The sequence below is a fragment of the Myotis daubentonii genome, chromosome 2 (assembly GCF_963259705.1).
Source record: "Myotis daubentonii chromosome 2, mMyoDau2.1, whole genome shotgun sequence".
In the NCBI taxonomy this organism is placed as follows: domain Eukaryota; kingdom Metazoa; phylum Chordata; class Mammalia; order Chiroptera; family Vespertilionidae; genus Myotis; species Myotis daubentonii.
This window is the reverse complement of record NC_081841.1, coordinates 91,288,461-91,315,596: the sequence shown is the minus strand read 5'-3', so window position 1 is coordinate 91,315,596 and position 27,136 is coordinate 91,288,461. Positions and strand designations below refer to the sequence as shown.

General features: G+C 40.7%; 1 protein-coding gene across 1 annotated transcript in view; it reads right to left on the bottom strand.

Annotated features, from left to right (window-relative positions):
- CRADD (CASP2 and RIPK1 domain containing adaptor with death domain) overlaps positions 1–26,897 on the bottom strand; it is a 211,513-nt gene extending 184,616 nt beyond the window's left edge. Inside the window, exons 1-2 of the mRNA XM_059683802.1 lie at positions 26,740–26,897; positions 25,085–25,388 (exon numbers count right to left, since the gene is read on the bottom strand). Coding sequence (XP_059539785.1) covers positions 25,085–25,382 — 298 coding nt within the window. The 5' untranslated portion in view covers positions 25,383–25,388; positions 26,740–26,897. The remainder of the gene's footprint in view (positions 1–25,084; positions 25,389–26,739) is intronic.
- Positions 26,898–27,136: the final 239 nt, after the last annotated feature.

The window sequence follows — 27,136 nt, the reverse complement described above, 5'->3', positions numbered from 1 at the left end:
CATCTCCTCTGTCTGGACTAACCTCTTCCCTAGTAATCAAGGATTGCCTGCCTCAAAAACTCAGTCACCCTAGGAGCATGCTCTACTTTACCCACCTTCCCATTATCAATCCTCATGCTGCATGCTCTGGTGGAACTCCATTCACTGATAATTCTTATAGCCTGTTGTTAAATGTTCAGAAATTCACATGCATGCCACCCTCTCCTGCCATTTAGATTACAAACTCCTTGAAAGACAAGGGCTCTACCTTCTATTTCTGATGTAATCCTTTTGATGCCTTTTAAAGGCCACAGCACTTGGTGAACACTCTAAAGGTATTATTAACAAATGCCTGAGGGAATTAAGAAACCCAATATAGCCACACTCTGAATAACAGAGAGAAAAAGCACAATGGCTATCTTGGGGAATGGGAAGAAATTCTTACCCTTGCGTGGCATTACCTGTCAGGTTTGTGTTTCAATGACAAATTATTTCCTTCAAAGAAGATAAAAAAACAAAGACAAGATTGGCTGGAGGGTAGGGGGCAGGCATAAAAAAAATACACAAAATATCTAATGGAGGGGAGAACCAAGATGGCGGCGATATAGGCAGACGTGTCCCAGGTCGTGTCCCGGAGCAAATGGAATGAGCAGCTGAAGCTAGTAACACTCACACCGAATTGGCGAAATTGCTCAGCTGGTGAGAGGGTTTGCAGCCGGGAAGAGCAGAACTCCCCTGGAAAGGTAAAAAAAAAACCAGGGATTTGGGCAGGAAAGTTTGCCAGACCTCTGAGCCCAGAGAGTCGGAGGGAGACCGCGTGGCAGACAGCCGCGTCCCTTGGGACAGGCACAGCCCCTGACGGGGGAAAGGAGATCCGCGGGATTCCTGGCGCCGCCAGGGAAATTGAGAGCTGGGTTCTGTGATCACGGAGGACTGAGCCTAAAGGGGGCAGCCTGAAGAGCTGACCTGACCATGCAGTCCCGGTAAGAGAAGAAGCTTACAGAAACCAAGCCTTCCCCGTTTCCGCGGCCGGCATTTGTTTGTTTGTTTTCACTGAATCCTGTTCATGGGACATTTCGGATACAGACACTCACCTGTGCTGAAGAGAGGGAGAGTGTGCTGGGGAGTGGAATCTGGGGAGAGACTGGGGAAAGAGGGGGAGCCGGGAGAGGTGGTAGTGAATTGAGTGCTGAGACACCCCAGAGCCCGGCCGGGACTGGGGCAGCCACCCGCTCCTGAGAGGGAGTCTCCTCCCCCCAGCCCCCAGGCAAGGAGCACAGCCACACCCAGATTCCACCCTGTACGAGATCAAGGATTAAGATAACCTGATCAGTCCCTGGGAGTTAACAGGGTCTGGCCTATAGGGGGATTTTCAATCCCAGCAACAACATAGCGCCGGTAACTAACTATTACGCAGTCAGCTCTGGGCAGTGAACTTCCACTGGACAGAGAGGCCCTATAGCCTCAGAGGCCAACCCCAGAACACTGCCACCCAGAGGCTGACCCACAAACTGACTCTTTGCTAAACACAAAATAAGGCAGTCTGGGAAATAAATGCGGCATGCTTTAAAATAAGGACTGTGGTTTACAACACAGAAGAACAGTATATCGCAGGGAAACTCAACACTCTCCTGAATGCCTGGAAGGTCTAAGGCAAGCCACACTGAAGAATAGAAGAAACGAAGGACCTTCACTACTGCAATTTTTTTTTCTTTTTTCACTTTTTAACTAAGAAACCAATTTTTTTTTCATTCTTTTTTTTTTCTGTTCTTTTTTTTTTTTTTTCCTTTCTTTTCTTCTTTTTCCATCACCTGATTTTACCCTTTTAATTACTACCTTCTTATTTTTAACCAGTATTATTACTGCTACCATTTTACCATTTTTTAAAGTGCCATTTTATTTTTTCTTCATTTTATTTTGGGATTAGTGTTCACCATTCTATTTTCATCGTTATATTATTGGTTGTTTCTAGTTGGCATTCATATCCAGGGAGCTGTTGCTGGAATTTGTTGGGATTAATGGCTGTTCTATAGGAGTATTCTCCTCATATAAAAAGTCTCTTCCCTCTTCCACTTCATTCTCTCTTTTCGCTCTTTTTTTTTTTTTTTTCTTTTCTTTTCTCGCTTTTATTTTCCCCCTTCCTTTTTCCCAATTTCATTTTTGCACTCCCTTTTTTTGGTCCCTACTTTTCTTTTCCTTTTTCTCTTTTATCTTTTTCTCTTCCTTCTTCCTTATCCCCTAATTCTCTTAATTCAGGTGGTCACCTTTAATTGGGGTTATTAATATCGTGAATATATTTGTGTATAGTGCCTGGTACGTGGTGCCTTGTTGTGTTGTATTTTGTGCCTTTAAATCAACGCAGCAGATCCAAGCAACAGCAACCTCCTGAGCACCTCATCCTCTGCTGAGGAACAGCAGCTGTACGTGAAACCTCGCCCCACCAGCCGGAAGAGCCACCACAGCTGTGAACAGCACCCACCAGAGGAGCTGCTGCCAACTGAAGAGCAGCTGCTACCACAACCGCCCGAAGAGCAACCACAGACCAAGGAGTCACTGCCAGCAAGGGAGCAACCACTGAACAACTCAACGTCTAGATATGTCAGTGAGATCAAACATGGGTAGACAAAGAAACCCCCAAAGGAAAGAGAAGGAGGACTCTCCAGAAAAGCAGCTAAGTAATACAGAGGCATGCAACATGACAGATAAAGAATTCAGAATAAGGATCCTAGAGTGCATAAACCGGATGGAGGAAAAAATCGACAACCTCTGCAAGAAGCAAGAAGAAACAGATGAAAAAATCGATAACATATGGAAGAAGCTAGAAGAAACAGATGAAAAAATCGATAACATATGGAAGAAGCTAGAAGAAACAGATGAAAAAATCAACAACCTAAGTAAGACCCAAGAAGAAATGAAGAGTGATATAGCTGCAATGAAAAACTCCATTGAAAGTATCAACAGTAGACTAGGAGAAGCGGAGGACCGAATAAGTGAATTAGAAGACAAGGAAGCAAAACACACCCAAAATGTACTGCAATTGGAGAAAAAAATTAAAAGACAGGAGGAGAGCCTAAGGGAGCTTTGGGACAACATGAAACGAAACAACATACGAATAATAGGAGTACCAGAACAACAGAAAGATGAACAAGGATTAGAAAACCTACTCGAAGAAATAATATCAGAAAACTTTCCTGAGGTGGGGAAGAAAAAAGTCACACAAGCCCAGAGAGTCCCAAACAAGGTGAACCCGAAAAGACCCACACCAAGACACATCATAATCACCATGGCAAATGTTCAGGACAAAGAGAGAATCTTACAGGCTGCAAGAGAGAGACGGAAAGTTACATACAAGGGATCTCCCATTAGATTGTCAAATGACTTCTCAACAGAAACACATCAGGCCAGAAAAGAATGGACTGAAATTTACAAAGTGATGCAAAGCAAAGGACTGAATCCAAGAATACTCTATCCAGCAAGGCTATCATTCAAACTTGAAGGGGAAATAAGAAGCTTCACAGACAAAAAAAGACTAAGGGAGTTTGTCACCACCAAGCCAGCAATGCAAGGAATGCTAAAGGGACTGGTATAAAAAGAAGAAATAAAAAGCTCAGAAAGAAAACAGCCACACACACACACAAAAAGAAATGGCTACAAACAAGTACCTTTCAATAATAACTTTAAACGTAAATGGACTAAATGCTCCAACCAAAAGACATCGAGTGGCTGAATGGATAAAAAAACATGACCCATACATCTGCTGTCTACAAGAAACCCACCTCATTAGAAGGGACTCACACAGACTGAAAGTGAAAGGATGGAAAAATATCTTTCAGGCAAATGGAAAGGAAAAGAAAGCTGGGGTAGCAATACTTATATCGGACAAAATAGACCTCAAAGTGAAGGCCTTAAGAAGAGATAAGGAAGGCCACTTCATAATACTAAAGGGATCAATACAACAAGAAGATATAACCCTGGTAAACATATATGCACCCAATGTAGGAGCACCCAAATTCATAAAAAAACTCCTGGAAAATATCAAAGGAGAGATCGACAACAATACAATCATAGTAGGGGACTTTAATACACCATTGACAGCACTGGATAAGTCCTATAGACAAACAATCAGCAAAGATACAGCAATCCTAAATGACTCACTAGATCAGATGGACTTAATAGACATCTTCAGAACACTTCACCCCAAAGCCAGAGAATATACGTTCTTCTCAGGTGCTCATGGGACATATTCAAAAATAGACCACATATTGGGTCACAAGCAAAGTATCCCCAAATTCAAGAAGATTGAAATCATAAAAAGCGTCTTCGCAGACCACGATGGCATAATATTAGAAATAAACTACAATAAAAACAACCCAAAATACTCAAACACCTGGAAGCTAAATAGCATGCTATTAAATATTGATTGGGTTACCAATGAGATCAAAGAAGAAATTAAAAACATCCTGGAAACTAACGACAATGAAAACACAACAATCCAAAACCTATGGGACACATTGAAAGCAGTCCTGAGAGGGAAGTTTATAGCTCTACAGGCCTATCTCAAAAAACAAGAAAAAACGGTAGTAAATCATCTAACTCTACAACTCAAAGAATTAGAAAGAGAGCAACAAGAAAACCCCAGAGTGAGTAGAAGGAAGGAGATAATAAAGATTAGAGCAGAAATAAATGACATAGAGACCAAAAAAACAATACAGAAAATCAATGAAACCAAGAGCTGGTTCTTTGAAAGGATAAACAAGATTGATAAACCTCTAGCCAGACTCACCAAGAAGCAGAGAGAGAGGACCCAAATAAATAAAATCAGAAACGATAGAGGCGAAATAACAACAGACCCCACAGAAATACAAATGATTGTTAAAAAATACTATGAACAGCTTTACTCCAACAAACTAGACAACCTGGAGGAAATGGACAAATTCCTAGAAAAATACAGCATTCCAAAACTCAATCAGGAAGAATCTAAAAATCTCAACAGGCCAATAACTATGGAAGAAATTGAAGCAGTCATCAAAAAGCTTCCATCAAACAAAAGCCCAGGACCAGACGGCTTCACAGGGGAGTTTTACCAAACATTCAAGGAAGAACTAAAACCTATCCTCCTCAGACTACTACAAAAAATTCAAGAGGAAGGAACACTTCCAAGCTCATTCTATGAAGCCAGCATCACCCTAATACCAAAACCAGGTAAAGACAACACAATGAAAGAGAATTACAGGCCAATATCCCTCATGAACATAGATGCCAAAATCCTCAACAAAATCTTAGCAAATCGGATCCAGCAGTACATCAGAAAGATCATACACCATGACCAAGTAGGATTTATCCCAGGGATGCAAGGATGGTACAATATCCGCAAATCAATAAACGTGATACATCACATAAACAAATTGAAAGAAAAAAACCACATGGTCATATCAATTGATGCAGAAAAAGCATTTGACAAAATTCAACACCCATTTTTGATAAAAACTCTCAGCAAGGTGGGAGTAGAAGGATCATACCTCAACATAATAAAAGCCATATATGACAGGCCCACAGCCAACATCATACTCAACGGACAAAAACTAACACCATTTCCCCTAAGAACAGGAACAAGACAGGGATGCCCCCTCTCACCACTCCTGTTCAACATAGTACTGGAAGTGTTAGCCATTGCAATTCGGCAAGAAGAAGAAATAAAAGGCATCCAAATTGGAAAAGAGGAAGTAAAACTGTCCTTATTTGCAGACGACATGATATTATACATACAAAACCCTAGAGATTCCATCAAAAAGCTACTAGACTTAATACATGAATTTGGCAATGTAGCAGGATACAAAATTAACCCCAAGAAATCTGAGGCATTTCTATACACCAATAGTGAACTTTCAGAAAGAGAGATTATAAAAACAATCCCGTTTACCATTGCACCGAAAAAACTAAGCTACCTAGGAATAAACTTAACTAAAGAGGTAAAAGACCTCTACTCAGAAAACTACAGGACGTTGAAAAAAGACATAGAGGAAGACATAAACAGATGGAAGAACATACCGTGTTCATGGATTGGTAGAATCAACATCATCAAAATGTCCATACTACCCAAAACAATCTATAAATTCAACGCACTTCCCATTAAAGTACCAACAGCATACTTCAGAGATCTAGAACGAACTTTCCAAAAATTCATCTGGAATAAAAGAAGACCCCGAATAGCTGCAGCAATCCTGAAAAAGAACAAAGTAGGTGGGATCTCAATACCAGATATCAAGTTGTATTACAAAGCCACTGTTCTCAAAACTGCCTGGTACTGGCACAAGAATAGGCATATAGATCAATGGAATAGAATAGAGAGCCCAGAAATCGGCCCGAACCAATATGCTCAATTAATATTTGACAAAGGAGGCAAGAACATACAATGGAGCCAAGATAGTCTCTTCAATAAATGGTGTTGGGAAAATTGGACAGATATATGCAAGAAAATGAAACTAGACCACCAACTTACACCATACACAAAAATAAACTCAAAATGGATAAAGGACTTAAATGTACGACAGGATACCATAAAAATTCTAGAAGAATCCAAAGGCAAGAAAATCTCAGACATATGCCGAAGCAATTTCTTCACTGATACAGCTCCTAGGGCACTTGAAACTAAAGAAAAAATGAACAAATGGGACTACATCAAAATAAAAAGCTTCTGCACAGCAAAAGAAACCATCAACAAAACAACGAGAAAACCCACTGTGTGGGAAAACATATTTGCCAATGACATATCTGATAAGGGCCTAATCTCCAAAATTTATAGGGAACTCATACAACTTAACAAAAGAAAGATAAACAATCCAATCAAAAAATGGGCAAAGGACCTAAATAGACACCTTTCAAAAGAGGACATTCAGAAAGCCAAGAGACATATGAAAACATGCTCAAAGTCACTAATCATCCGAGAGATGCAAATCAAAACAGCAATGAGGTACCATCTCACACCTGTCAGACTGGCTATCATCAACAAATCAACAAACGACAAGTGCTGGAGAGGATGTGGAGAAAAAGGAACACTTGTGCACTGCTGGTGGGAATGCAGACTGGTCCAGCCACTATGGAAGACAGTATGGAGTTTCCTTAAAAAACTGAAAATGGAACTCCCATTTGACCCTGTGATCCCACTTCTAGGAATATATCCCAAGAAACCAGAAACACCAATCAGAAAGGATATATGCACCCCTATGTTCATAGCAGCACAATTCACCATAGCTAAGATCTGGAAACAGCCTAAGTGCCCATCAGTAGATGAATGGATTAGAAAACTGTGGTACATCTACACGATGGAATACTATGCTGCTATAAAAAGGAAGGAACTCTTACCATTTGCAACGTCATGGATGGAACTGGAGAGCATTATGCTAAGTGAAATAAGCCAGTCAATAAAGGAAAAATACCACATGATCTCACTCATTCGTGGACAATAGAGACCATTATAAACTTTTGAACAATAATAGATACAGAGGCAGAGCTGCCTCAAACAGATTGTCGAGCTGCAGCGGGAAGGCCGGGGAGGGTTGGGGGGCAGGAGGTAGGGGGGTAAGAGATCAACTAAAGGACTTGTATGCATGCATATAAGCATAACCAATGGACATAAGACACTGGGTGATAGGGGAGGCTAGGGGACTGTCTAGGGCGGGGGGATAAAATGGATACATATGTAATACCCTTTGTAATACTTTAAGCAATAAAAAAAAAAAAAAAAAAAAAAAAAAAAAAAAATATCTAATGGATGGGAACAAAAAGCAAATGCTCATGACTACAAACCTTGCTTAACTTTTTTTGTGGTTGGTACTCAAATGCTAACATTATCTCATTGCCCCAATACTTAAAAATCTTGAGACTAAACCATGAGGAAACTGTAATTAAATCCTCCTGTGAGTATGCCGAGTACAAAGGAAATTCGTCTGTTTGGTTTACCTAATCTTTCTCTCTTATGCACAATATTAGAAATGAAAGAAAAGGTTCGATGGCCCTGATATGATAAACCTCTTCTGGCAAAATTAAATTCAAAAGAAATGGAAAAGATAATAACATTCTTTCACAGGAAAAGTCTGCTCTGAAGAAAGGCTTCTCCAGTTTTGACTCTCAAAACAATTTTAGAACTCAGCATTAGGTTTAATCTAGCACTCTGTTAAGCACCAAGAAAAGAAAGGTAAACAAAGCTGAGTCCTGTCAGGCAAAGCTATTTTCCAGCCTTCCTCACTCTTGAGTGGCCAGACTTTCTCTGTAAAAGGCCACACAGTAAATATTTTTTAGGTCCTGTAGGACACAAGGTCTCAACTCTGCTGGTATAGTGTGAAAGCAGCCATAGAAAACATGTAAACAAATAAGTACAACTGTATTCCAATAAAACTTTATTTATAGGCACTGAAATCTGAATTTCATATAATTTTCACGTCATGAAATATTCTTCTTTCATTTTGTTTTTGTTTCAACCCTTTAAAAATGAAAAATAAAACATTTTTAACTCACAGGCCCTATAAAAACAGGTATTGGACTGGATTCCACCCATAAGGAATTGACCTCTGCTTTACACGAAAAGCAAGATGGCAAGGTGGCGAGAAAAAATAGTCAAAATAACTTAGAAATCGTTCCATTTGTTTCTGAAAAGAGAAGGCTATTGTAGAAGAAAGAAGAAAGAAGAAGGTAAATTAAAAAAAGGAATAAGGAATGTCCGTGAGATATTAAGAAAAGTAGAGCCTGAGAAAGGAGAAACCCAAGCAAAAAGAGATGAAAGTTGGGGATGGGGGTAGCAATAAAAAAGGGGGAGGGGGGCAAGTCTCTAAGGCATTTGTGGGAAGTAAATGGGGCAATAGTTCAGGGGACTGGATGTAAAATAAACCAAAAACGCAGATTTTTGCCCTGTTTAACTGGCCCATAGTAAATATTAAATAAATGCTTGCAGGAAGCAAAGTTTTGGAGTTTCAGGTACTGTGCTCTTTCCAATGACTTATCTGTCACCTCCTCCTACTTCCTATCGTGGTTTATGGTAGCTACCCTGGTAACAAGAAGTGAGGAGGATGGGATATGATTATTCCACCAAAGCTTTTAACAGTTCCTTTGAAATACACTCTGAGTAAGTGAAAGGGTCATTAGAAATGCCTTTCTAATTGCAAGGGGGGAGGGGGAAATCTAATCTACTATCCAGAACACTTACATTTTTATAAATATAGTCCATTTGGAAGGATATGAATTTATTTTAAAAAGGCACGGGTAGAGGCTTAATCACCTACAGTCTAACTGCTTAGGAAAAATAATAAAGAGAAAAGATTCAGAGTAGTAATATTTAAAAGCATTTAAATAGGAGACATTGAAAAAAATCAGGTTATGTAATATCTAGTGAAACACTTTGAAATAGAATACTCATAGAAAACTCATAGAAAGATAAACAGAAAAGAAAAAAAAACAGCTGAGTGAAAAATATTCCTCATAGTTCCTTAAAAGTCATTTGGAGAAGGTCATTTAAGTCCAGTGCTTCCCACCCCAGCCTCTGCAAACTGAAATAGCAACTAGTCTTGGAAATAGCAACTAGCCTTGGTAATAATTTGAAAAGACTATTTCAAGATGATTCAGGAAGTTTTACTCTCTGGAGAAAAAAAAAATGTGCATATATATATATATATATATATATATATATATATATGACTCTGAATCTTTTCTCTTTATTATTTTTCCTAAGCAGTTAGACTGTAGGTGATTACGCCTCTACCCGTGCCTTTTTAAAATAAATTTATATCCTTCCAAATGGAATATATTTATAAAAATGTATTGTATTGTATTGTATTGTATTTACCTCTACCTTTCCCCAAGAACAATTTAAACTCATTGAGGGTATGACTGTTCCTATATTATATATATATATATATATGTATGTATCACACATACATATAATCTAAATTTTAGTCTTTATTTGACATCACATAAGAAATTCAATCTTTAAGTGTTAGTATCAAGTAAATAATAACTTTCTGAAAATGAGTGGAGTTGGAAAAGAGAGAACTTCAAAAACGAAATTTCCTATGGTAAAAACCCAAATATTGCATTTCACTATTCATTTATTTTAAAACATGATTATCTGGGGGCAATAAAATTATGAGAGATTTCCGTTTTCTTGATATCTTTCTAGAGCCTTTTTAAAAAAGAATAAATATGTGTTGCTTTTACATTCAGAAAAATAGAGCTATGTCACTTTTTAAAAAACATTTTCTATTAAACTAATAATAAACATTTGTCATTAATTTACATCATTCTCATCATATGACAGCAAATTCCTCAATAATGATAAAAAATATATTTTTTAAATCACTGCATCTGATAAGTGCTATAAGGCCCCAAAATGATTGGACACACCTCCCAAGGAAATGTGAGAACTCTATTTCCTCTCTTTGAATCTGGACCTTGGGACAGCTTAACCAAAAGAATACAGCAAAAGTTAGCAGGATGCCATTGTCTGGGCCCAGACCTTAAGGAACTGGCAGCCTCCACTTCCTGCCTCTTGAAACTCAACCTCATACTTTGAGGAAACCCCAGCCACAAGCAGAAAGGCCCAGGTGGAGAGCAACCAACAAGCAGCACCAATTTACCACAAACGTGAGTGACCTATCTAGGAAATGGATCCTATGGCTCCAGTTAGGTAAGCCACCTCAACTGACACCAGGTAGAACAGAAATGAGCTGCCTTTTCTGAGCCCTGCCCAAACTGCACATTCATGACTAAAATAAATGATTGTTATTTAAAGCCACTAAGTTTTGGAGTAGCTTGTTATGCAACAAAGGATAACTAGAATACCGTATTGTATTGTATTGTATTATATTTATTTATTTATTTATTTATTTATTTATTTATTTATTTATTTATTTATTTACCTCTACCTTTCCCCAAGTACAATTTAAACTCATTGAGGGTATGACTGTATTTATATTATCTGTATAGTCATTCCTTCATTCCTTTAATAAACATGTTAAGACTAACATGTATGTAGCACTATGCTAAACAGATTCTGCAGGTACAGAGATAAAATGTCTCTGCCTTAGAGGAGATTATAGTCTAGTTGCAGAGACAAACAATAGACAATGACAACCATAATCTCAGAGCCATAGCAGAATAGCCAGAAATGGTAGATAATCAATAAATGTTGGCTGAATGAAAGAATGAATGAATGAGGTTCCCAGAACTACTTTGGGAATTATGCACTATCACTATTTTACAGATGAGGTACTTCAATTAGCAATGCATTACTTCTCAGCTCTAAGTTCACCCTCTTCTCCTACTTGGTGATACTGGGGCTAGGTAGACTCTATAAACATTTCTCTTTTGCCAGATGGTTCAGTGTTAGTTTCATCAATAGAGGGGCATTGCAAGGTCATAGCAGAGGGAGGGGCTTTTCATTCTGGTTTGGGATGTGTTATGCCCTCTAAAGGGGACAGTCACAGCCAGCAGCATCTGGAAAACTCCATGGTGCTCATTCTCCAGGGAATATCTCTGCCCCTCAGCAGTAAGCTTTCTGAGGATCAGCTCAGGTCCACCTACATTCCCTACCAAGTTTCTCAACCAGGTAGGCTGCTATACCAGCGGTTCTCAACCTGTGAGTCGAGACCCCTTTGGGGGTTGAACGACCCTTTCACAGGGGTCACCTAAATACATCCTGCATATCAGATATTTACATTACGACTCATAACAGTAGCAAAATTACAGTTATGAAGTAGCAACGAAAATAATTTTATGGAGAAACCAAGATGGCGGCATAGGTAAACACCGGAGTTTGCTGCCTCGAACAACCACTTCAAAAATACAACTAAAAGACGGAACGGACATCATCCAGAACCACAGGAAGGCTGGCTGACTGGAAGTTCTACAACTAGGAGGAAAGAGAAAAACATACCGAGACTCAGAGGAGGCGCAGTGCTGAAGTAAAATACTAAGGTGCGGAGTGCATGCGGAGTGAGTGGGCTGGCGGCTGAGGGTGTGGTTATTGTTTTCAATCTAGAGGGAGTCTCAGACTCTGAGCTCCAGCTCCGGGCGAGTCTCTAGGTACCCAGACTCATATGGGAGAAGCGGGACTGTCTGGCATCGCTCAGAACCCTAGGGCAGCTTTCTCTCCGTGGGACTTGCAGCAATTACTGGGACACTGAGAAGCAGAGCCTCTGAGGGCAAGACTGAGGGCAGCCATAATTGCTAACCCCATACTGTTGATCCCGTGGGACCCGCCCCACCTAAGCCCTGCAGGGAGACTTTTGCTGGATAGCCTCAGGCAAAGGCTAGATTAGCACCTCCCTACAGATCCAGGAACCAGGAAGCCTAGAGGTCAGAGTGGGACCATCCAGTTTGCAGCTCCGTGGAACCATAATAGACACACTCAAGGGGCAGACTCAGTGAGCACCAAAGCCTCATCGAAGCAAGTCTACCCCCAGAGGGGTGTCTCCAGCATAGAAGTTCTCCCACTGCAGACACAGCTGATTCTCATAGCCAATTGGCCTGGAGGTCAATTCCTCACAGTGATAACTACAACAATCAAGGCTTAACTACAACAAGACTGTGCACAAAGCCCACAAGGGGGTGCACCAAGAGTGTCTACCTCAGGTAATTGGGACACTTAGCACAGAAAGGCACTCTATCGACACATTGAAGCATAAAAAATACCGAGACAAAGAAACAGGACACAAACGACAGAATTGGAGGAAAGCAAACTGCTGGATACAGAGTTCAAAACCACACTTTTAAGGTCTTTAAAGAACTGTCTAGAAGCCGCCAATAAACTTAATAAGGCCCTCGAAAAGACTGGTGAGACCGCTGATAAATGTAGTGAGATCCTCAAGAAATCTAATGAGACCCTCAATGTTGTGATAAAGGACCAACTAGAAATTAAGCATACACTGACTGAAATAAAGAACATTATACAGACTCCCAACAACAGACCAGAGGATGGCAAGAATCAAGTCAAAGATTTGAAATACGAAGAAACAAAAAACACCCAACCGGAAAAGCAAAATGAAAAAAGAATCCAAAAATACGAAGATAGTGTAAGGAGCCTCTGGGACAGCTTCAAGCGTACCAACATCCGAATTATGGGGGTGCCAGAAGAAGAGAGAGAGCAAGATATTGAAAACCTATTTGAAGAAATAATGACAGAAAACTTCCCCTACCTGGTGAAAGAAATAGACTTACAAGGCCAGGAAGCACAGAGAACCCCAAACATAAGGAATCCAAAGAGGACCACACCAAGACATATCATAATTAAAATGCCAAGAGCAAAAGACAAAGAGAGAATCCTAAAAGCAGCAAGAGAAAGAAAATCAGTTACCTACAAGGGAGTACCCATACCACTGTCAGCTGATTTCTCAACAGAAACTTTACAGGCCAGAAGGGAGTGGCAAGAAATATTCAAAGTGATGAATACCAAGAACCTACAACCAAGACTACTTTATCCAGCAAAGCTATCATTCAGAAGTGAAGGCCAGATAAAGAGTTTCACAGATAAGAAAAAGCTAAAGGAGTTCATCACCACCAAACCAGTATTATATGAAATGCTGAAAGGTATTCTTTAAGAAGAGGAAGAAGAAGAAAAAGGTAAAGATACAAGTTATGAACAACAAATATACATCTATTAACAAGTGAATCTAAAAATCAAGGGAATAAATAATCTGATGAACAGTATGAACTGGCGATTGTAATAGAATCAGGGACATAGAAAGGGAATGGACTGACTATTCTTGGGGGGGGGAGGGGTGTGGGGTGAGGGAAGAGATTGGACAATAATCGTGCACCTATGGATGAGGACAGTGGATGGGGAGTGAGGGCGGAGGGTGGGGTGGGAACTGGGTGGACGGGAGTTATGGTGGGAAAAAAGAGTAACTAATGTAATAATCTAAACAATAAAGATTTAATTAAAAAAAGAAAGAAAATAATTTTATGATTGGGGGTCACCACAACATGAGGAACTGTATTAAAGGGTCGCGGCATTAGGAAGGTTGAGAACCACTGCCCTATACCCTCTGGCAAGATTACTGGCCACCAGCAGGCTACAAATTAATGAGGCAGTCAATTAATATCCAAGGAAGTCTTGTGGTGGGGAGGGGCCTCTTGCAAGCTCTTAGAGCTTCGCTTCCATCCTTTACTCTCCCTCAGCTCGAGAAAAAAAGCAGCTTCTTGCAATAGCTATTTCCATATTGCTTAGAGACCTCATTTACCCTTTAGTAGTTAACCACAGTTAACTTTTTGCTAGTTAATAATTCATTATGTGAAATTTTTCTTGTTCAAATTATTGTGTGGTTTTTGCCTCTTGGATGGATCCTGGCTGGCACATAAAGGAATAAAAGGGCTCAAACAAATATGAGAAGCCTGAAAAAAGCACATTTCCCCATAGCACCATCAAATGCCAATTAAAAATGAAAAGAAATGGAAAGAGATACATATTTAAAGATTCAATAAACAAAAACTGCCATATCAATCTCATTCAAAATCTCTATTTTGTCTAATCCCATTTCTTAGAAAACACTTCTTATCTTCTTTGGTGTGTGTGTGTGTTTTTTAATATCCCAACATTCTCCTTCCTTAAAGAGCTGTCATTTGGTAAGCTCTTTAAAAAAAGACTCAATGGAAATGTTGGCTAACTGTGAGAACCAAGGCAAGAAAGGGTCAGAAAAGAAAGAAGCTATAGCTTGCCCAGGTGACTCTGAGCAGAACTAACAAGTGGTATTAGGGATAGATAGGGTAGCCCAGTGATTAAAAGCAGGGACTGGAGGACTGTCCATGTTCAAATCTCAGCTCTGCTGCTACCTGAGTTATGCCACCTTGGGCAATTTATCTAATACTTTCATCTGTAAATGCAAATAATTATAATAGTACTTACCTCAAAGACCTATCCTCAAATATGAGGATAAAGTGAGTTTACATATGTAAAGCCTTTAGCCAAAACCCAATCCAAATTCTCTCTCTAATCTCCTCTCTACTTTAACATCCTCAATCCATTTTCCCCTAATATCTTCTCATTTTGAAAAAGTTTAAGATCTAGGTCGCTCTAAACATTGCTCTCTTGTACTTTTCCTACCACTTCTGGCCTTCAACCCGGGCTTTGCTGTAGAACATTCTCCTTCCTTAAAGAGCTGTCAAAAGGACACATACGTAATACCCTTTGTAATACTTTAAGCAATAAAAAAAAAAAAAAAAAAAAAAAGAGCTGTCATTCCTTTTCAGGCCTGCAAGTGTGGAACCTGATCAATATAAAAAGAATGGGAGTGACAGAGTACAGCAGACAGCTTTTAGTCAGCTTTCACCTCTTCCTTTTGGAACTGTTCCTTCCCCACTCCTAGAACTTTAGGAATTCTTTAAAGTTGTGATCTACCCAGTCACAGTGGAAAAATCCCTATATTTGCTTATGTTATCAAGAAGTCTACACTTGCCCAGCTGGTTTGGCTCAGTGGATATAGTGTGGGCCTGCGGACTGAAGGGTCCTGGGTTCAATTCCATCAAGGGCACATGCCTAGGTTGTAGGCTCCATCCCCAGTGGGGGGTATGCAGAAGGCAGCCAATCAATGATTCTCTCTCATCATTGATGTTTACATCTCTCTCTCCCTCTCCCTTCCTCTCTGAAATCAATAAAAATATATTTTTTTTAAAAAAGAAGTCTACACTTGAACCAATGAGTCCATACACATGCTAGCAGACTGACTTACATTCCTTATTTTCCTATCTGTAAACTGGGGGCTCTCAGATCCCTCCAGCTCTAGCCTTCTGCAGTTCTAACAACAGGACAAGTCCCAGCAGATGTGGTCTGCTTGCTCTGGAATTCTCTGTAACGTCTTCACCATTACCATTCAGCACTCATATACCTTATGCACAAATGGTGGAACTGAGAGATGTTATTAAAGCCTTTCTATTTAGGTATAAAACCTCAAGCCTCCTGTTTGCCACTTACTACAGCTCAGCGATATTATTTTGGTAACAGCGTCACCAGCCTCTCTGCTATGGTGCTGAGCATAAATAGAACATGAACATTTCCAGGAATTGTCAACTTGGCACTTCTTATAAGGAGTTAAGATTTCTTTTATAACATTAACAAAAAATAAAGCCTAAGACTAAAACCTGCCCCAAACTTCTAGAGGTTATATTTCCTTCTCAATTAAATTTTACTGTTTGGAAAAGTATAGTACTCTTTTTTTTCTCTGGGGGCAAAAATCCTCCAAAGAATCATATGCTGCTCAAACTGAAGAACAAGTATAAACACAGCTGCCTATTAAAATTAAGCAAAAGCAAACATTCCTGCAGCTAGCTATAACAACAGCCTGCAAGTCTGAACTGCACCCATAAAAAAAGAGAAAGCTACCTTGCGAAGTGTATGATTAAACTCTCAGGCTGCACCACCAGAAAAGCTGGTTATTGGAACTGTTGATAGCAGGATTTAAGAGCTGTAAAAGTGGAACCCGACTTGCAGTATCAGGAGAGCCGACACCATGTCTGTCTCCTGATCACAGCCAAGAAAATTTAGCCTTTTTTTACTCTCAAGGTATCAAGATGGGATGGGAGCAACCTGGGGGCTCTGCTCCTCGACCCCATATGGCCTCACATTAGACCTTTCCAGCAAAAAAAAAAAAAAGATAAAGTAAGATGGGGAAGAGAGAGGTACCAACCAGGAATTAGTCTTTTGACAATAAGCAGGAAAGAGAAAGACAGAAAAGCCCCTAGTGCTGTGCGTCTGGGAGAGCCTGGAGTAGGAGAGGGCATGGGGCTGATAAATGTTGGGCTCTGGTGCAGCCACAAGTAATCAGAATTAGGAAGGAAAGAAAAACTAATTTTGAGAATTTGTTTTTATAGGCTATGAATTATCAGGCTTTGACATTTAAGTGCCTGGATTCCACATTTATGACCTTGAGCAAATGACTTAACATCTTTGTACCTCCATCTTCTTATCTATGCAATAACGGTAACTGTCAGGATTACATAAATTAATAAATGCCAAGGGCCTGGAACAGTGCCTGACACAGAGTAAGTATTTTACTGATATTATTTGAGGTTCTTTGTGAGACACAGAAAATACTAAAATTCATTCTTAATTACAAACAGATTGTCTGACCGACCCACAGACAGAGGGACTACGCCGGTCCTAGTCTTCCCCGCTGGCCTTCCCCTCGGGCCATTTGTCTCTCATCCATCCTCAGCCTTCTTCAGCTCACTTTGTATCTGAGAGCAGCATCCAACTCATTCTCCACTGGCAGTTTCTGCCTCCATTTGGACATAGCTTGATCTACAGAGCACAGAGTATTGTGGATGGTTTTTAATTTCCAAACATTGCGAAGAAATGATGAAAATAATTCCCCAAATCCAAATTCACCAGCTAATTCAAAACCCTCTGATCAAATTCGTTCTATGTATGAATGCATTCCCCTAGAGCTCTAACGCATTTTAAGGTTGATGTTAGAGTGACACCTGTATGGGGTCTAAGATTCTGGAATATTCTTAAGCAACAATGTTCAAGATATTCAGAGAATTAGAAACACCTGTGATTATAGATTTAAAACAAAACTCTATATCCTTCTACATCTCCATTCCTACCATCCTTCCACCTCCTCCCCTGCAAAACCAAGAACAGCTCTTCAAGTAAGTGTACAGCTTTGGGAGGTCCATACTTAGGGCGCAATAAGGAGAAAGAAGCCATGCACCTAATTGGCGGGTCCCAAAACAACATGCTCAAACCTGGTTTTCCTGTAAAATAACCTATTAGGGCATTTGTGCATGTGCATGGGTATATGTGCATGTGAGAGTGTGAGTGTGTATCTTTAATACCACTGCCCATACCCCACCTCCACAGATTTTGGCATGAATTGACCTTGGTAAAGTCTGGGGATCAGCAGTTTTTAAAAGCCAAAGTTGAAGCTAAATCAACCTCTTATGGTCAGTAAGGTGACTGATGTAGCCAAATGACCCATACAGCCAGAGGAGAGAGAAAAAAGTCACAGTGATAATTTCTAAGAGGAAAGAACAATAAATCCACTTTTTAAAGTGAGATGGATATATCCCTGCTGGGGAGAGAACTGTCACATGGTTTGCTATTCCTAGAAAGAGCTGCAATTAGCTGCCAACAGATGCATTATTTCATCAGTCCCGTAAATACTCAATAAAATTCTTCCTTTATGTCAGCCTTGGATGGGGAAGAGGGACAGGGGGCGGGAAATCTTTTGATGAAATGCAGTACTGAACTATCAAAATTTTCTTTTAAATAATTAAAATTAGCATTAATTAATATAAAATACTTTAGTAAAATCTTATTCTAAAATACCTCTAAAAGCCCTTGAAATTTTTCTTCTTAAAAGTAAATCAAACCATTAGCACAATTTTTTACAAAGCTAATTTCCACTATTAACACCACAGCATATACAATTCCATTTCAAACCCAGTGGGGAGCCAAGACTGCACAGCAGAAAAGGTCGTAAATCAAGAATCCGGAGGCCTGGATTCCAGTGCTGGCAACAAATAAGTAGCTATGTGATCGTGGCTAAGTGTTGACTTTATCTCCCTAGGACTTGGTTTTCTCAGAAAACTTAGATGAACTGTAAGTCCCTCCCAGTCTAAAAGTCTGGAATACCAGGATATGTCTTCATCTTGCTGACTTTGTTACACTAGCAAATTAATGTGTTTACAGTTTAGGCAGCCTAAAATTAAGTCATTCTGGCAATTCTACTAATAAATTTAATCAGTTCTCAGCCACTACACATAAACTGAATGAGCAAAACAGTAAAAAAACAAAAACAAAATAAAAACAAACGAACAAAAAAAAACCTTGAGCCGAAACCGGTTTGGCTCAGTGGATAGAGCGTCGGTCTGTGGACTGAAAGGTCCCAGGTTCGATTCCGGTCAAGGGCATGTACCTGGGTTGCAGGCACATCCCCAGTAGATGTGCAGGAGGCAGCCGATCGATGTTTCTAACTCTCTATCTCTCTCCCTTCCTCTCTGTAAAAATCAATAAAATATATTTAAAAAAAAAAAAAACCTTGAATATGGCCATCTCTTCTATCTGAGCTAGAGCTAGAGTCTTCCTTCCCCAACTATGCCATCCAGGCAATGGTTCCTGCCCCAAACTCCAGTCACTCTTTTTAAGTGAGAAAATAGATGAAAAGTAGCTTTATGTTTTATAAATACCATTTACATAATCTCATACCATTATTATTTTCTAAGTATTTTTCTTTATGTTGAGTCATTTTAACTTAAATAAAAGTAATGTGGGTTTCTTTAGTAGGTTTCTTTGATGAGAGAGAGAGAGAAAGAGAGAGAGAGAAAGAGAAAGAGAAACCAAGGGGAGAGGGAAAGATAAACATCGATGTGAGAGAGAAACATCGATAAGTTGCCTCCCATACACACTCCGACCAGGGAACAAATCCCCAACCTGGGTAAGTGCCCTGACCAGGAATCAAACCCAAGACTGTTAGATGCACGGGCTGATGCTCAACAATCTGAGCCAAACCAGCCAGGGCAAAGCAATGTGTTTTTTAAAAGGAACTTCATAAATAGAAAACAGTTTTACTTGTCACAAATGGAAGAAAAATGTTAAATGGATATAAGAAAAAAAAGCAAAACAATTAAGTTTGAGCTAAATATTGCTGTCCAAAGAAGGCTTTAAGCATGAGGACCTTTTTTTCTATTAAAAAGAAAGCTGGCAGGTATCAAGCAAGATGTTTCAGAAATACTTGTACCAAACAGAGGCTTTCACCTGGCTATCAGTATTGAAAAAGAAAATGAATTTCTCACCATGTGATTCAATCCCATTCCACTTATCATCGAAAATCATTTTAAAAGCTACCAAGATCATGGCTCTGCGCGCATCTTGCATTTTGGGAAACACAACAACAAATGGTTGCAACTGCACTGATGCTGACATTGTGCTGTGATTCATCTCCAGGAGGAAGGTTCTTATCCCGGATGGGCCTGGGCTCCTGCCACACAGTCACCTGGGGCTCCCACTATCTGAACTGCTCTTCCTCCTGTGTCCACTTTGTGGCAGAATGTAGGTCTCTGCTGAACATCCCCTCATCAGAAAGGCTTGCTCTGACCTCGCCTAATAATATGCTAAGGCCTTCCTTACCACACACATACTGTTTTACTTCACAGCACTATCATCACCTGATGTACAGTCATGTGCTGTTTAATGATGGGATATATTCTGAGAAATGGGTTGTGGTGGTTTTGTCATTTCATGAACATCATAGAGTGCACTTACACAAACCTAGATGGCATATCTTACTACTCACGTAGGCTATATAGTACGGCCCGTTTCTCCCAGGCTACAAACCTGTACAGCGTGTTATTGTACAAACAACATGAGATTTAATCAAGTACAAGAGAAAATTATGCAATCAAGAGATGTGGTAAACATGAGGTGCATGAACCTGCTGACAGTGTAGCACAGCATACTATTGTACAGCACAATTTTTTTAATTAGTAGAAAGATTACATGCTAAAAGAATGAGAAAAGTACAGTAACATTTATTATCACGCGTGTTATATACTATACATAATTATATGTGCTATCCTTTTATAGAACAGGCAGCAGTAGGTTGACACCAGCATCACCACCAACACCTGAGTAATGTGTTGCTGTATGACATTATGACAGCTATGACAACACTGGCAATAGGAATTTTTCAGCTCCTTCATAAGCTTATGAAACCACCATCGTAAATGCAATCAGCCATTGACCAAAAGGTTGTTAAGTGGCACATGACTGTATTATTTATTCATCTGCTTGCTCTCTGTCCCCATTGAACTGTAGAGTATAGTGAGCTCATAAGAGTAGGGGCTTTGTGTATTATAATATCCCTAGCACCTAATGTCTGGCACATGGTCAATACTCATTATTTGCCGAACAAACAAATGAATCCCCTCAGTTGATCCAGAGGTCCTTCATGTGTCTTTTTTACCTAGTACCTGGCACCTCACTGGTCCTCAGGAAGATATGATAAGCATGTCGAGGATACACAGAAATCTGTAGACTCTGCCCTTACCACAAGAAGGGGTCCTGCTGTGGATGTTCTCCCATCATTCCCTCTCTAGTACACACAATGCTATGAAGTAAACTCCACTCAGCTACAGAAGTACTTGGATAGACCACAAGCTAGATAAACTGAGATCAACACTGAATTTATGCAGAGTATGGTCAAGACATGGTATGACTGGAAAATCCCAGGCTAGAAATCTAATAAACCTATAACAATGCCTAAAATGTTTGCCATTATTGCTCAGTAACTTCAGATGCATCCAAGTATATATGTGAGAGCCAGAGTGCATCTCGAGACAGTGACCAATGTCGCTATGTATACATGATCAGGCAACGTCAGCTCCAAAAGGGACAGGCTGAGCCCTGGAGATGGTAAGTAGAAGGAAAACAGGCCAGCCCTGCATCTTGTTCCAGTGAGGGCAGCCAAGGAGTCTGGGGCACAGGGTTCATGGCAAGGACCAGCTCAAGCTCAGGCAAGGTTGAAGCAAATGTCACCCCAGGACAGCCACTCCAGCAGGCTAAAGAACTGAGGCATCGGATGCTAACATAGGAGGCACAGAGCTGTGTTCCAAGATATCCTTGCCAGTCGCTAAGAGAATATGAAGCAGGAATCTAGCTTAGAGAGGAGGAAAATAACTCCCAAACCTAAAGGAAAACAGGGGTAAAGGCAGGGTTGCCAGGCTGACAGTTACGTGAGAATCATGACAGAAACCCAGTCCCACAGCCAGGGCCAGCACAATGGAACAGGAAGTCCTGGGGCCCAGAAGTCACTCCCATCATCACTTAGGTGAGACTGGGGCTGCCCATACACCCACCTCCTTTGTAGATACAGATTAGCTCAGGCACTGGAGAGGCTGCAGTGTAGACAGAGCCCATGAGTAGTGGGAAGGCAGACAGGCAGGCCCACGCTGCCTTCACCCAAATTCAGCTTTATACTCATCTCCTAAATGACCTGACAGGTGCCCAGAGACGACTTTCAGCTGATCTAGTGTCTACTGGCCAGTAAGGGACACACTGTCAAGTGTTCCTGCCACGGTGCCAAGCTGGATTACGTCATTTTACTGCCAGAATTCCTCTTTTAAAATACATGAGTCCTTATACGGTGAGAAAAACACAAAATCAATTTTCTATTAACATCTTAGAGTTTTATTAACAGAGATAGGGAGACCAGTCATCTAGGCAGATTCTAAGAGAATCAAAGGTTTAATTCCAGAACATAAATAAAAAGAACTAAGTAGGATCACCAAATAAGGCCTTTGAGGCAGCTCAAAATTCAACTAATAAAAGGGAAACTAAGAATCTCTGAGAAGACCATAACAAGAAAACTTTTTAATAAAATAAAATCAGCTTATTGTTGGAGAAAGACTCACCTCTTGGCCAAGGAGAAAACCATTCTTTTCTATGCAGATTAGTTAATAATTACAACCAAAATTATTATAAAAGGTCAGGAGAGGTTGATGTATATACCTACATATACAAGCACCACATTTTCCTGCAGCCTAGTTCTTCAAAATTCAAAATGCCTTTACAAAAATTTAAATGGACTATTTAAAAGCTTATTAAAATTACTCTGTTACAACACTGAAGAAACACTGAGGTCCTGGGAAATAGGCCTCTGGGATCATTCACATTTTTATAGGGACATTAAATTGAAGGCACTTTAATTTTAATTTTTTTCTAAGACTGAAAAAAGATTTCAATTAAGTCCCAATTTAATTTTAGAATTAAAATACTGCCATCAAATTAATTCATTTAAACACAAAGTTAAAGGTCTCAAAAAGAGGAGGTTGTTAACTAACAATTCCTTTAAAATAATATCATTTCCTCCATCCCTTACATATACATACAAAATTATGGCATAGTGAATTTTCTATAATGTATGTGGATTTTTAAAGTGACTATGAAATGGAAACCTACAAAGTGAAAAAGAAAATTTTAAACTCCAAATTCAGGGTTTATCAGTGAGTAGGGGTTGAGGATAAGCGAGGGTTGAAGAGGAGCACCCAGAAGTCCTCAAAGGCAATGGTAGTATCTTTTTTTAACAGTGATGGGGATAAGGATGTTCACTGCACCATTATTCTCCATACCTTATTTATATTTTGTAATCTTATTTAAAATGTTGAATAATTAACAATAATTATTTAGAAAGTGAGTTTATGTAATTGTCACTGTAGGCAGTATATAGAGGCATATGTAAATCAAACTCTCTTCAGAATATTTTTTCAATAGTAGTGTGACTCAACAAGAAAACAAGAGTACTTAATTTGTGCAGTAGTCAACCTATCATCGCATTTGACCACTTCCACATAATTACACAAACTAACATTATTTTTCTGAACTTCAACACAGACACACTAGATTTTCCCCACTCTACACTGTTTCCTTCTGTTTACTTAAACACACACACACACACACACACACACACAAAACTGTTTTTCCCTCAACTTCTCTGTAACTTTCACCATTCGTTTTTTAAAAATCTTAATTTTTTTCTTGTTCTCTGAATGAATCTGAAGAAATGACAATGAGGTCATACCTCTATTAAAAAGATACAACAGTACTATTTACATCACCCAAAACGATTATAAAATTAAAGTAAATATTTTGGTTGGAACAGACTTTCAGTTTGCCTGTTTTGCTGTTTTCAACTACGTGTTGCCAAGAGGAACCTCTACGTCAAATACCAGGAAAAGACACTGGACACCCTAATATTTTTTTAACATCTCCCCAATTCTATATTATTTATTCTGCTTTCAATACAGTGGTAGGAATGTCTTAGATACTTTAATTAGGCTTTGCACCTAAAGTATTTAATTTGGTAAAGACAATCCAACTTGAGAATTCCTGTGGTCTTTAAAGGCCAGCTATTTTCAGTACTTCAAAAAGCATAAAATATACATTTGCCTGTAATTTGGTCATGCAAAGAAATGAAAATATTTTTTTTTTACACTGGGATTTTACTAGGCCTTCCCAAGTTAACTGGTCATCTCATGATGATCAGATATTCAGACATATGGCATTAATAAAAATAGAAAAATTAATCATGAGTATTTACTGAATGTGGTCTGGAAAAATCATTCAAAATATGAGGTCCACAAGGCAAAAACAATAAAAGTGGTCTTTTATTACTGGTGTTTGCTTTTTAGCCAGATATACTGCTATTTTAAAAACAATAATAACAAAGGCTAGGGACCACTGACTTGGAGAAATTCTGACTATTACTACTACTGAAAACTCCAGAGAATGTTGATTTCCTAACTGTTAAAAATTTACAAGTGAACTTTTAATTAATTTTTTTTTTTGGCAGTTCAGTTCTCTGCTCAATTTTTGTAAACAGCATAAATCATGGGAGCTGTTAAGAAGAACAAGTATTTCATATCGCATCTTCTTCCTGCTACAAGCCAGATCAATGGCACTAGGACTATTTCTATTTTCCATTGCTCCCAACTTGCTTAAAAAAACAAAATGAGACCCTGCACTACTACCCTTACAAGTTAATACTCTTGGTGTCTGAACAAAACTAAAAAGGATGACTTTAAATCAATAACCTTTAAACACAAATTAAGCCAGCCTTCCAAACAATCCCTTCTGGCCATGTAGGCCAGGCCAGGGAGCAGGTGCAGGGCATGCCTTCCTAGAGGCTGCCTCCCCCTTCAGGAATCTGACCTTTTCCAGCAGGCAGCGATGGCACCCCATGAAGCAGTTATCAGGAGGCCTTGCGCTGCTCTCCCATCTGCACTTTCCACATGGCTCCTGATGCCAAGGGCCGAGATATGGCCTGGCTCTCCGATGAGAACATGTCTCCCAAGTGACTTGCCAAGTTTCCCTGGAAGCATTTCTAAATATATTCTCTGAGCTCCCTCCTCACCCTCTCAATCATGGTTCATTCTTCCTTCCTTCCCAGCGCTTCCTAATGCCACCTCTTCATCCCATCCTTGTCACGCCATGTCTGCAGTCCAAACTCCTTACCCGCTTTCGGGAGCTGCTGATCCCCTCCTACCCTAAAACCTCAACTTCAAATCCAAAGGCCATAGTTCAACAATTTGGGAGCTGGTCTGAAATTATCTTGTTGAGGCCTACCTGCAGGCAGCTCCGCTATGGCTTCTTCTCTTGCCTTCTGCAGCTTCTCCCTGACCCAAGGAAATTCCTGCAGGGAATCGAGGAATGCATCAAATGCTTTAGGACCTCTGGAAGGTAGGATATCCAGCAGCAGCATTGTTTTCCGGAGGCCTGTGGTTTGAGCTTTGATTTCTTGAAGGTGGTTTTCCGTCAAGACCCCTTCCTGGTAAAGATACTGAAGAACCAGTCCCTCCACCAGAACCTCTGCACCCAGCTCCAGGCGAAGGGAGCGAAGCACTTGCTTGTCTCTAGCCTCCATTTCCCCCTGGGGAGAGACAAAACTGAAGTTCAGGTGACAGGAGTGATGCGCCCTGAAAGCTACCGCCCTGCAATATAAGCTCCTTAAGGAAATGGACATCCATTCAACCCTAGCAGAGTGCCAGACCACCGGTGCTGAACACGGGGCTGTGCTAATTAATTCACCTCGTTCATTTCAAGTGTTTCTGAGCATAATGAGCTACACTGAGCATGCATCATCTGTTCTGTTCTTGCTTCCCACACAAGGGGGTCAATTCCTCCATCTATTATGAGATTTGGAAAAAAGTGGGCCCGAGACCCTGCTTAAAAAGCAACTTCTTTTCGAGTATTACAGAGCGACGTCTCATTCAACATCGCGGAGAAGAAACAGTGGTTCTGTTCTAACATTGCCTTCTGCAGAGCTGCCCCGCCACTGCAGGAACTGCCCGTGCGCTGCAGCTGCCCTTCTGCACGCCGGCGTTGGCAGGACCTGATCAGCCATGGGCTGGGGACCAGCAGGTGCCGTAAGCTGAAGGATCTCGTACCCCAGGCAGCGGTTCTCAACCTGTGGGTCGCGACCCTGTTGGCGGTAGAACAACCCTTTCACAGGGGTTGCCCAAGACCATCCTGCATATCAGATATTTACATTACGATTCATAACAGTAGCAACATTACAGTTATGAAGTAGCAACGAAAATAATTTTATGGTTGGGTCACAACATGAGGAACTGTATTTAAAGGGCCAGAAGGTTGAGAACCACTGCCTAGAGGAGAAAAGGCTTATGCACCATCACCTTCAAGAAAAACGTAAGGTTTGTGTCCGTCTACTGCAAAACGTATATGTAGTCAGAGGTTCCATCCCTTCCCTCGAAGCATTCAGAGTCGCCCTCGCGACCCTGCCAGGACCACACGTGCAGGGGCCACTCAAGGGGATTTCTTTTTCTGTAAAAGAAACCTGTCCACAGGCGGGTCCTGGTCCGCAGCCACGCGCGGCTGGAAGGCATGTTGCCAAGACCACTGCACAGAGAGCCGAGGGCTGTGGTGTCGGTGGCGCGGACACCACAGAAGGGAACCCGGCCGACCCGAGTGGGGCAGGTGAGGGGGCGTGCGCTTCCGGCTGCGCCCGGCGGAACGTCTTTCAGTCCCCGTCTGGGCAGCTGACGCCCTGGGGCATCACGAACAAGGGGGCTGCGGGAGGTTTTTCGGGGCAACCGGAGCCGCTAAAAAGAGAGGGTTTGGAACAACCCTCAGAGTGGGGCGCCGGGCACCCCTATCGCCACCCTAACCGGCCTGGCTCGGGTCGCCGCGGGGCGGGGAGGCCGCGGGCCGCGGGCCCTGGAGAAAAGAGGGATACGGGCTCCTGGTTTCCTGCTACTTACGTCTGCGAACACGTATCTTAAAAAATAAATAAATAAAACTGCCACCGGAATCCAGACTGTCAGGGAGCCTGTGCCATAAGCACCATCTTTATTGAAGGCGAAAACCGGGACCAGAAAGTGCGGTCGCCATCTTTGTTGAGGTCAAACACAGGAAGTGCCGCAGCCATCTTTATTGTGGGCTCAAGTGTCGGGCTGAAGTCTCTTCCGCCATGTTTGCTGTGGGTAAATAGCCGCTTAGAGGAGTTATCTAAGAACAAAATAATTGGGTAATTGCGTTTTTAGCACAGTAACTACTCTTCGGCCTTGCACACAATTGAAGTAATAGTCAGGTCTCATAAGTCATTTTATCAGCGAGGCTCTCCAAGACCACTCTATTTAAAATCGCAACATCCAGCTC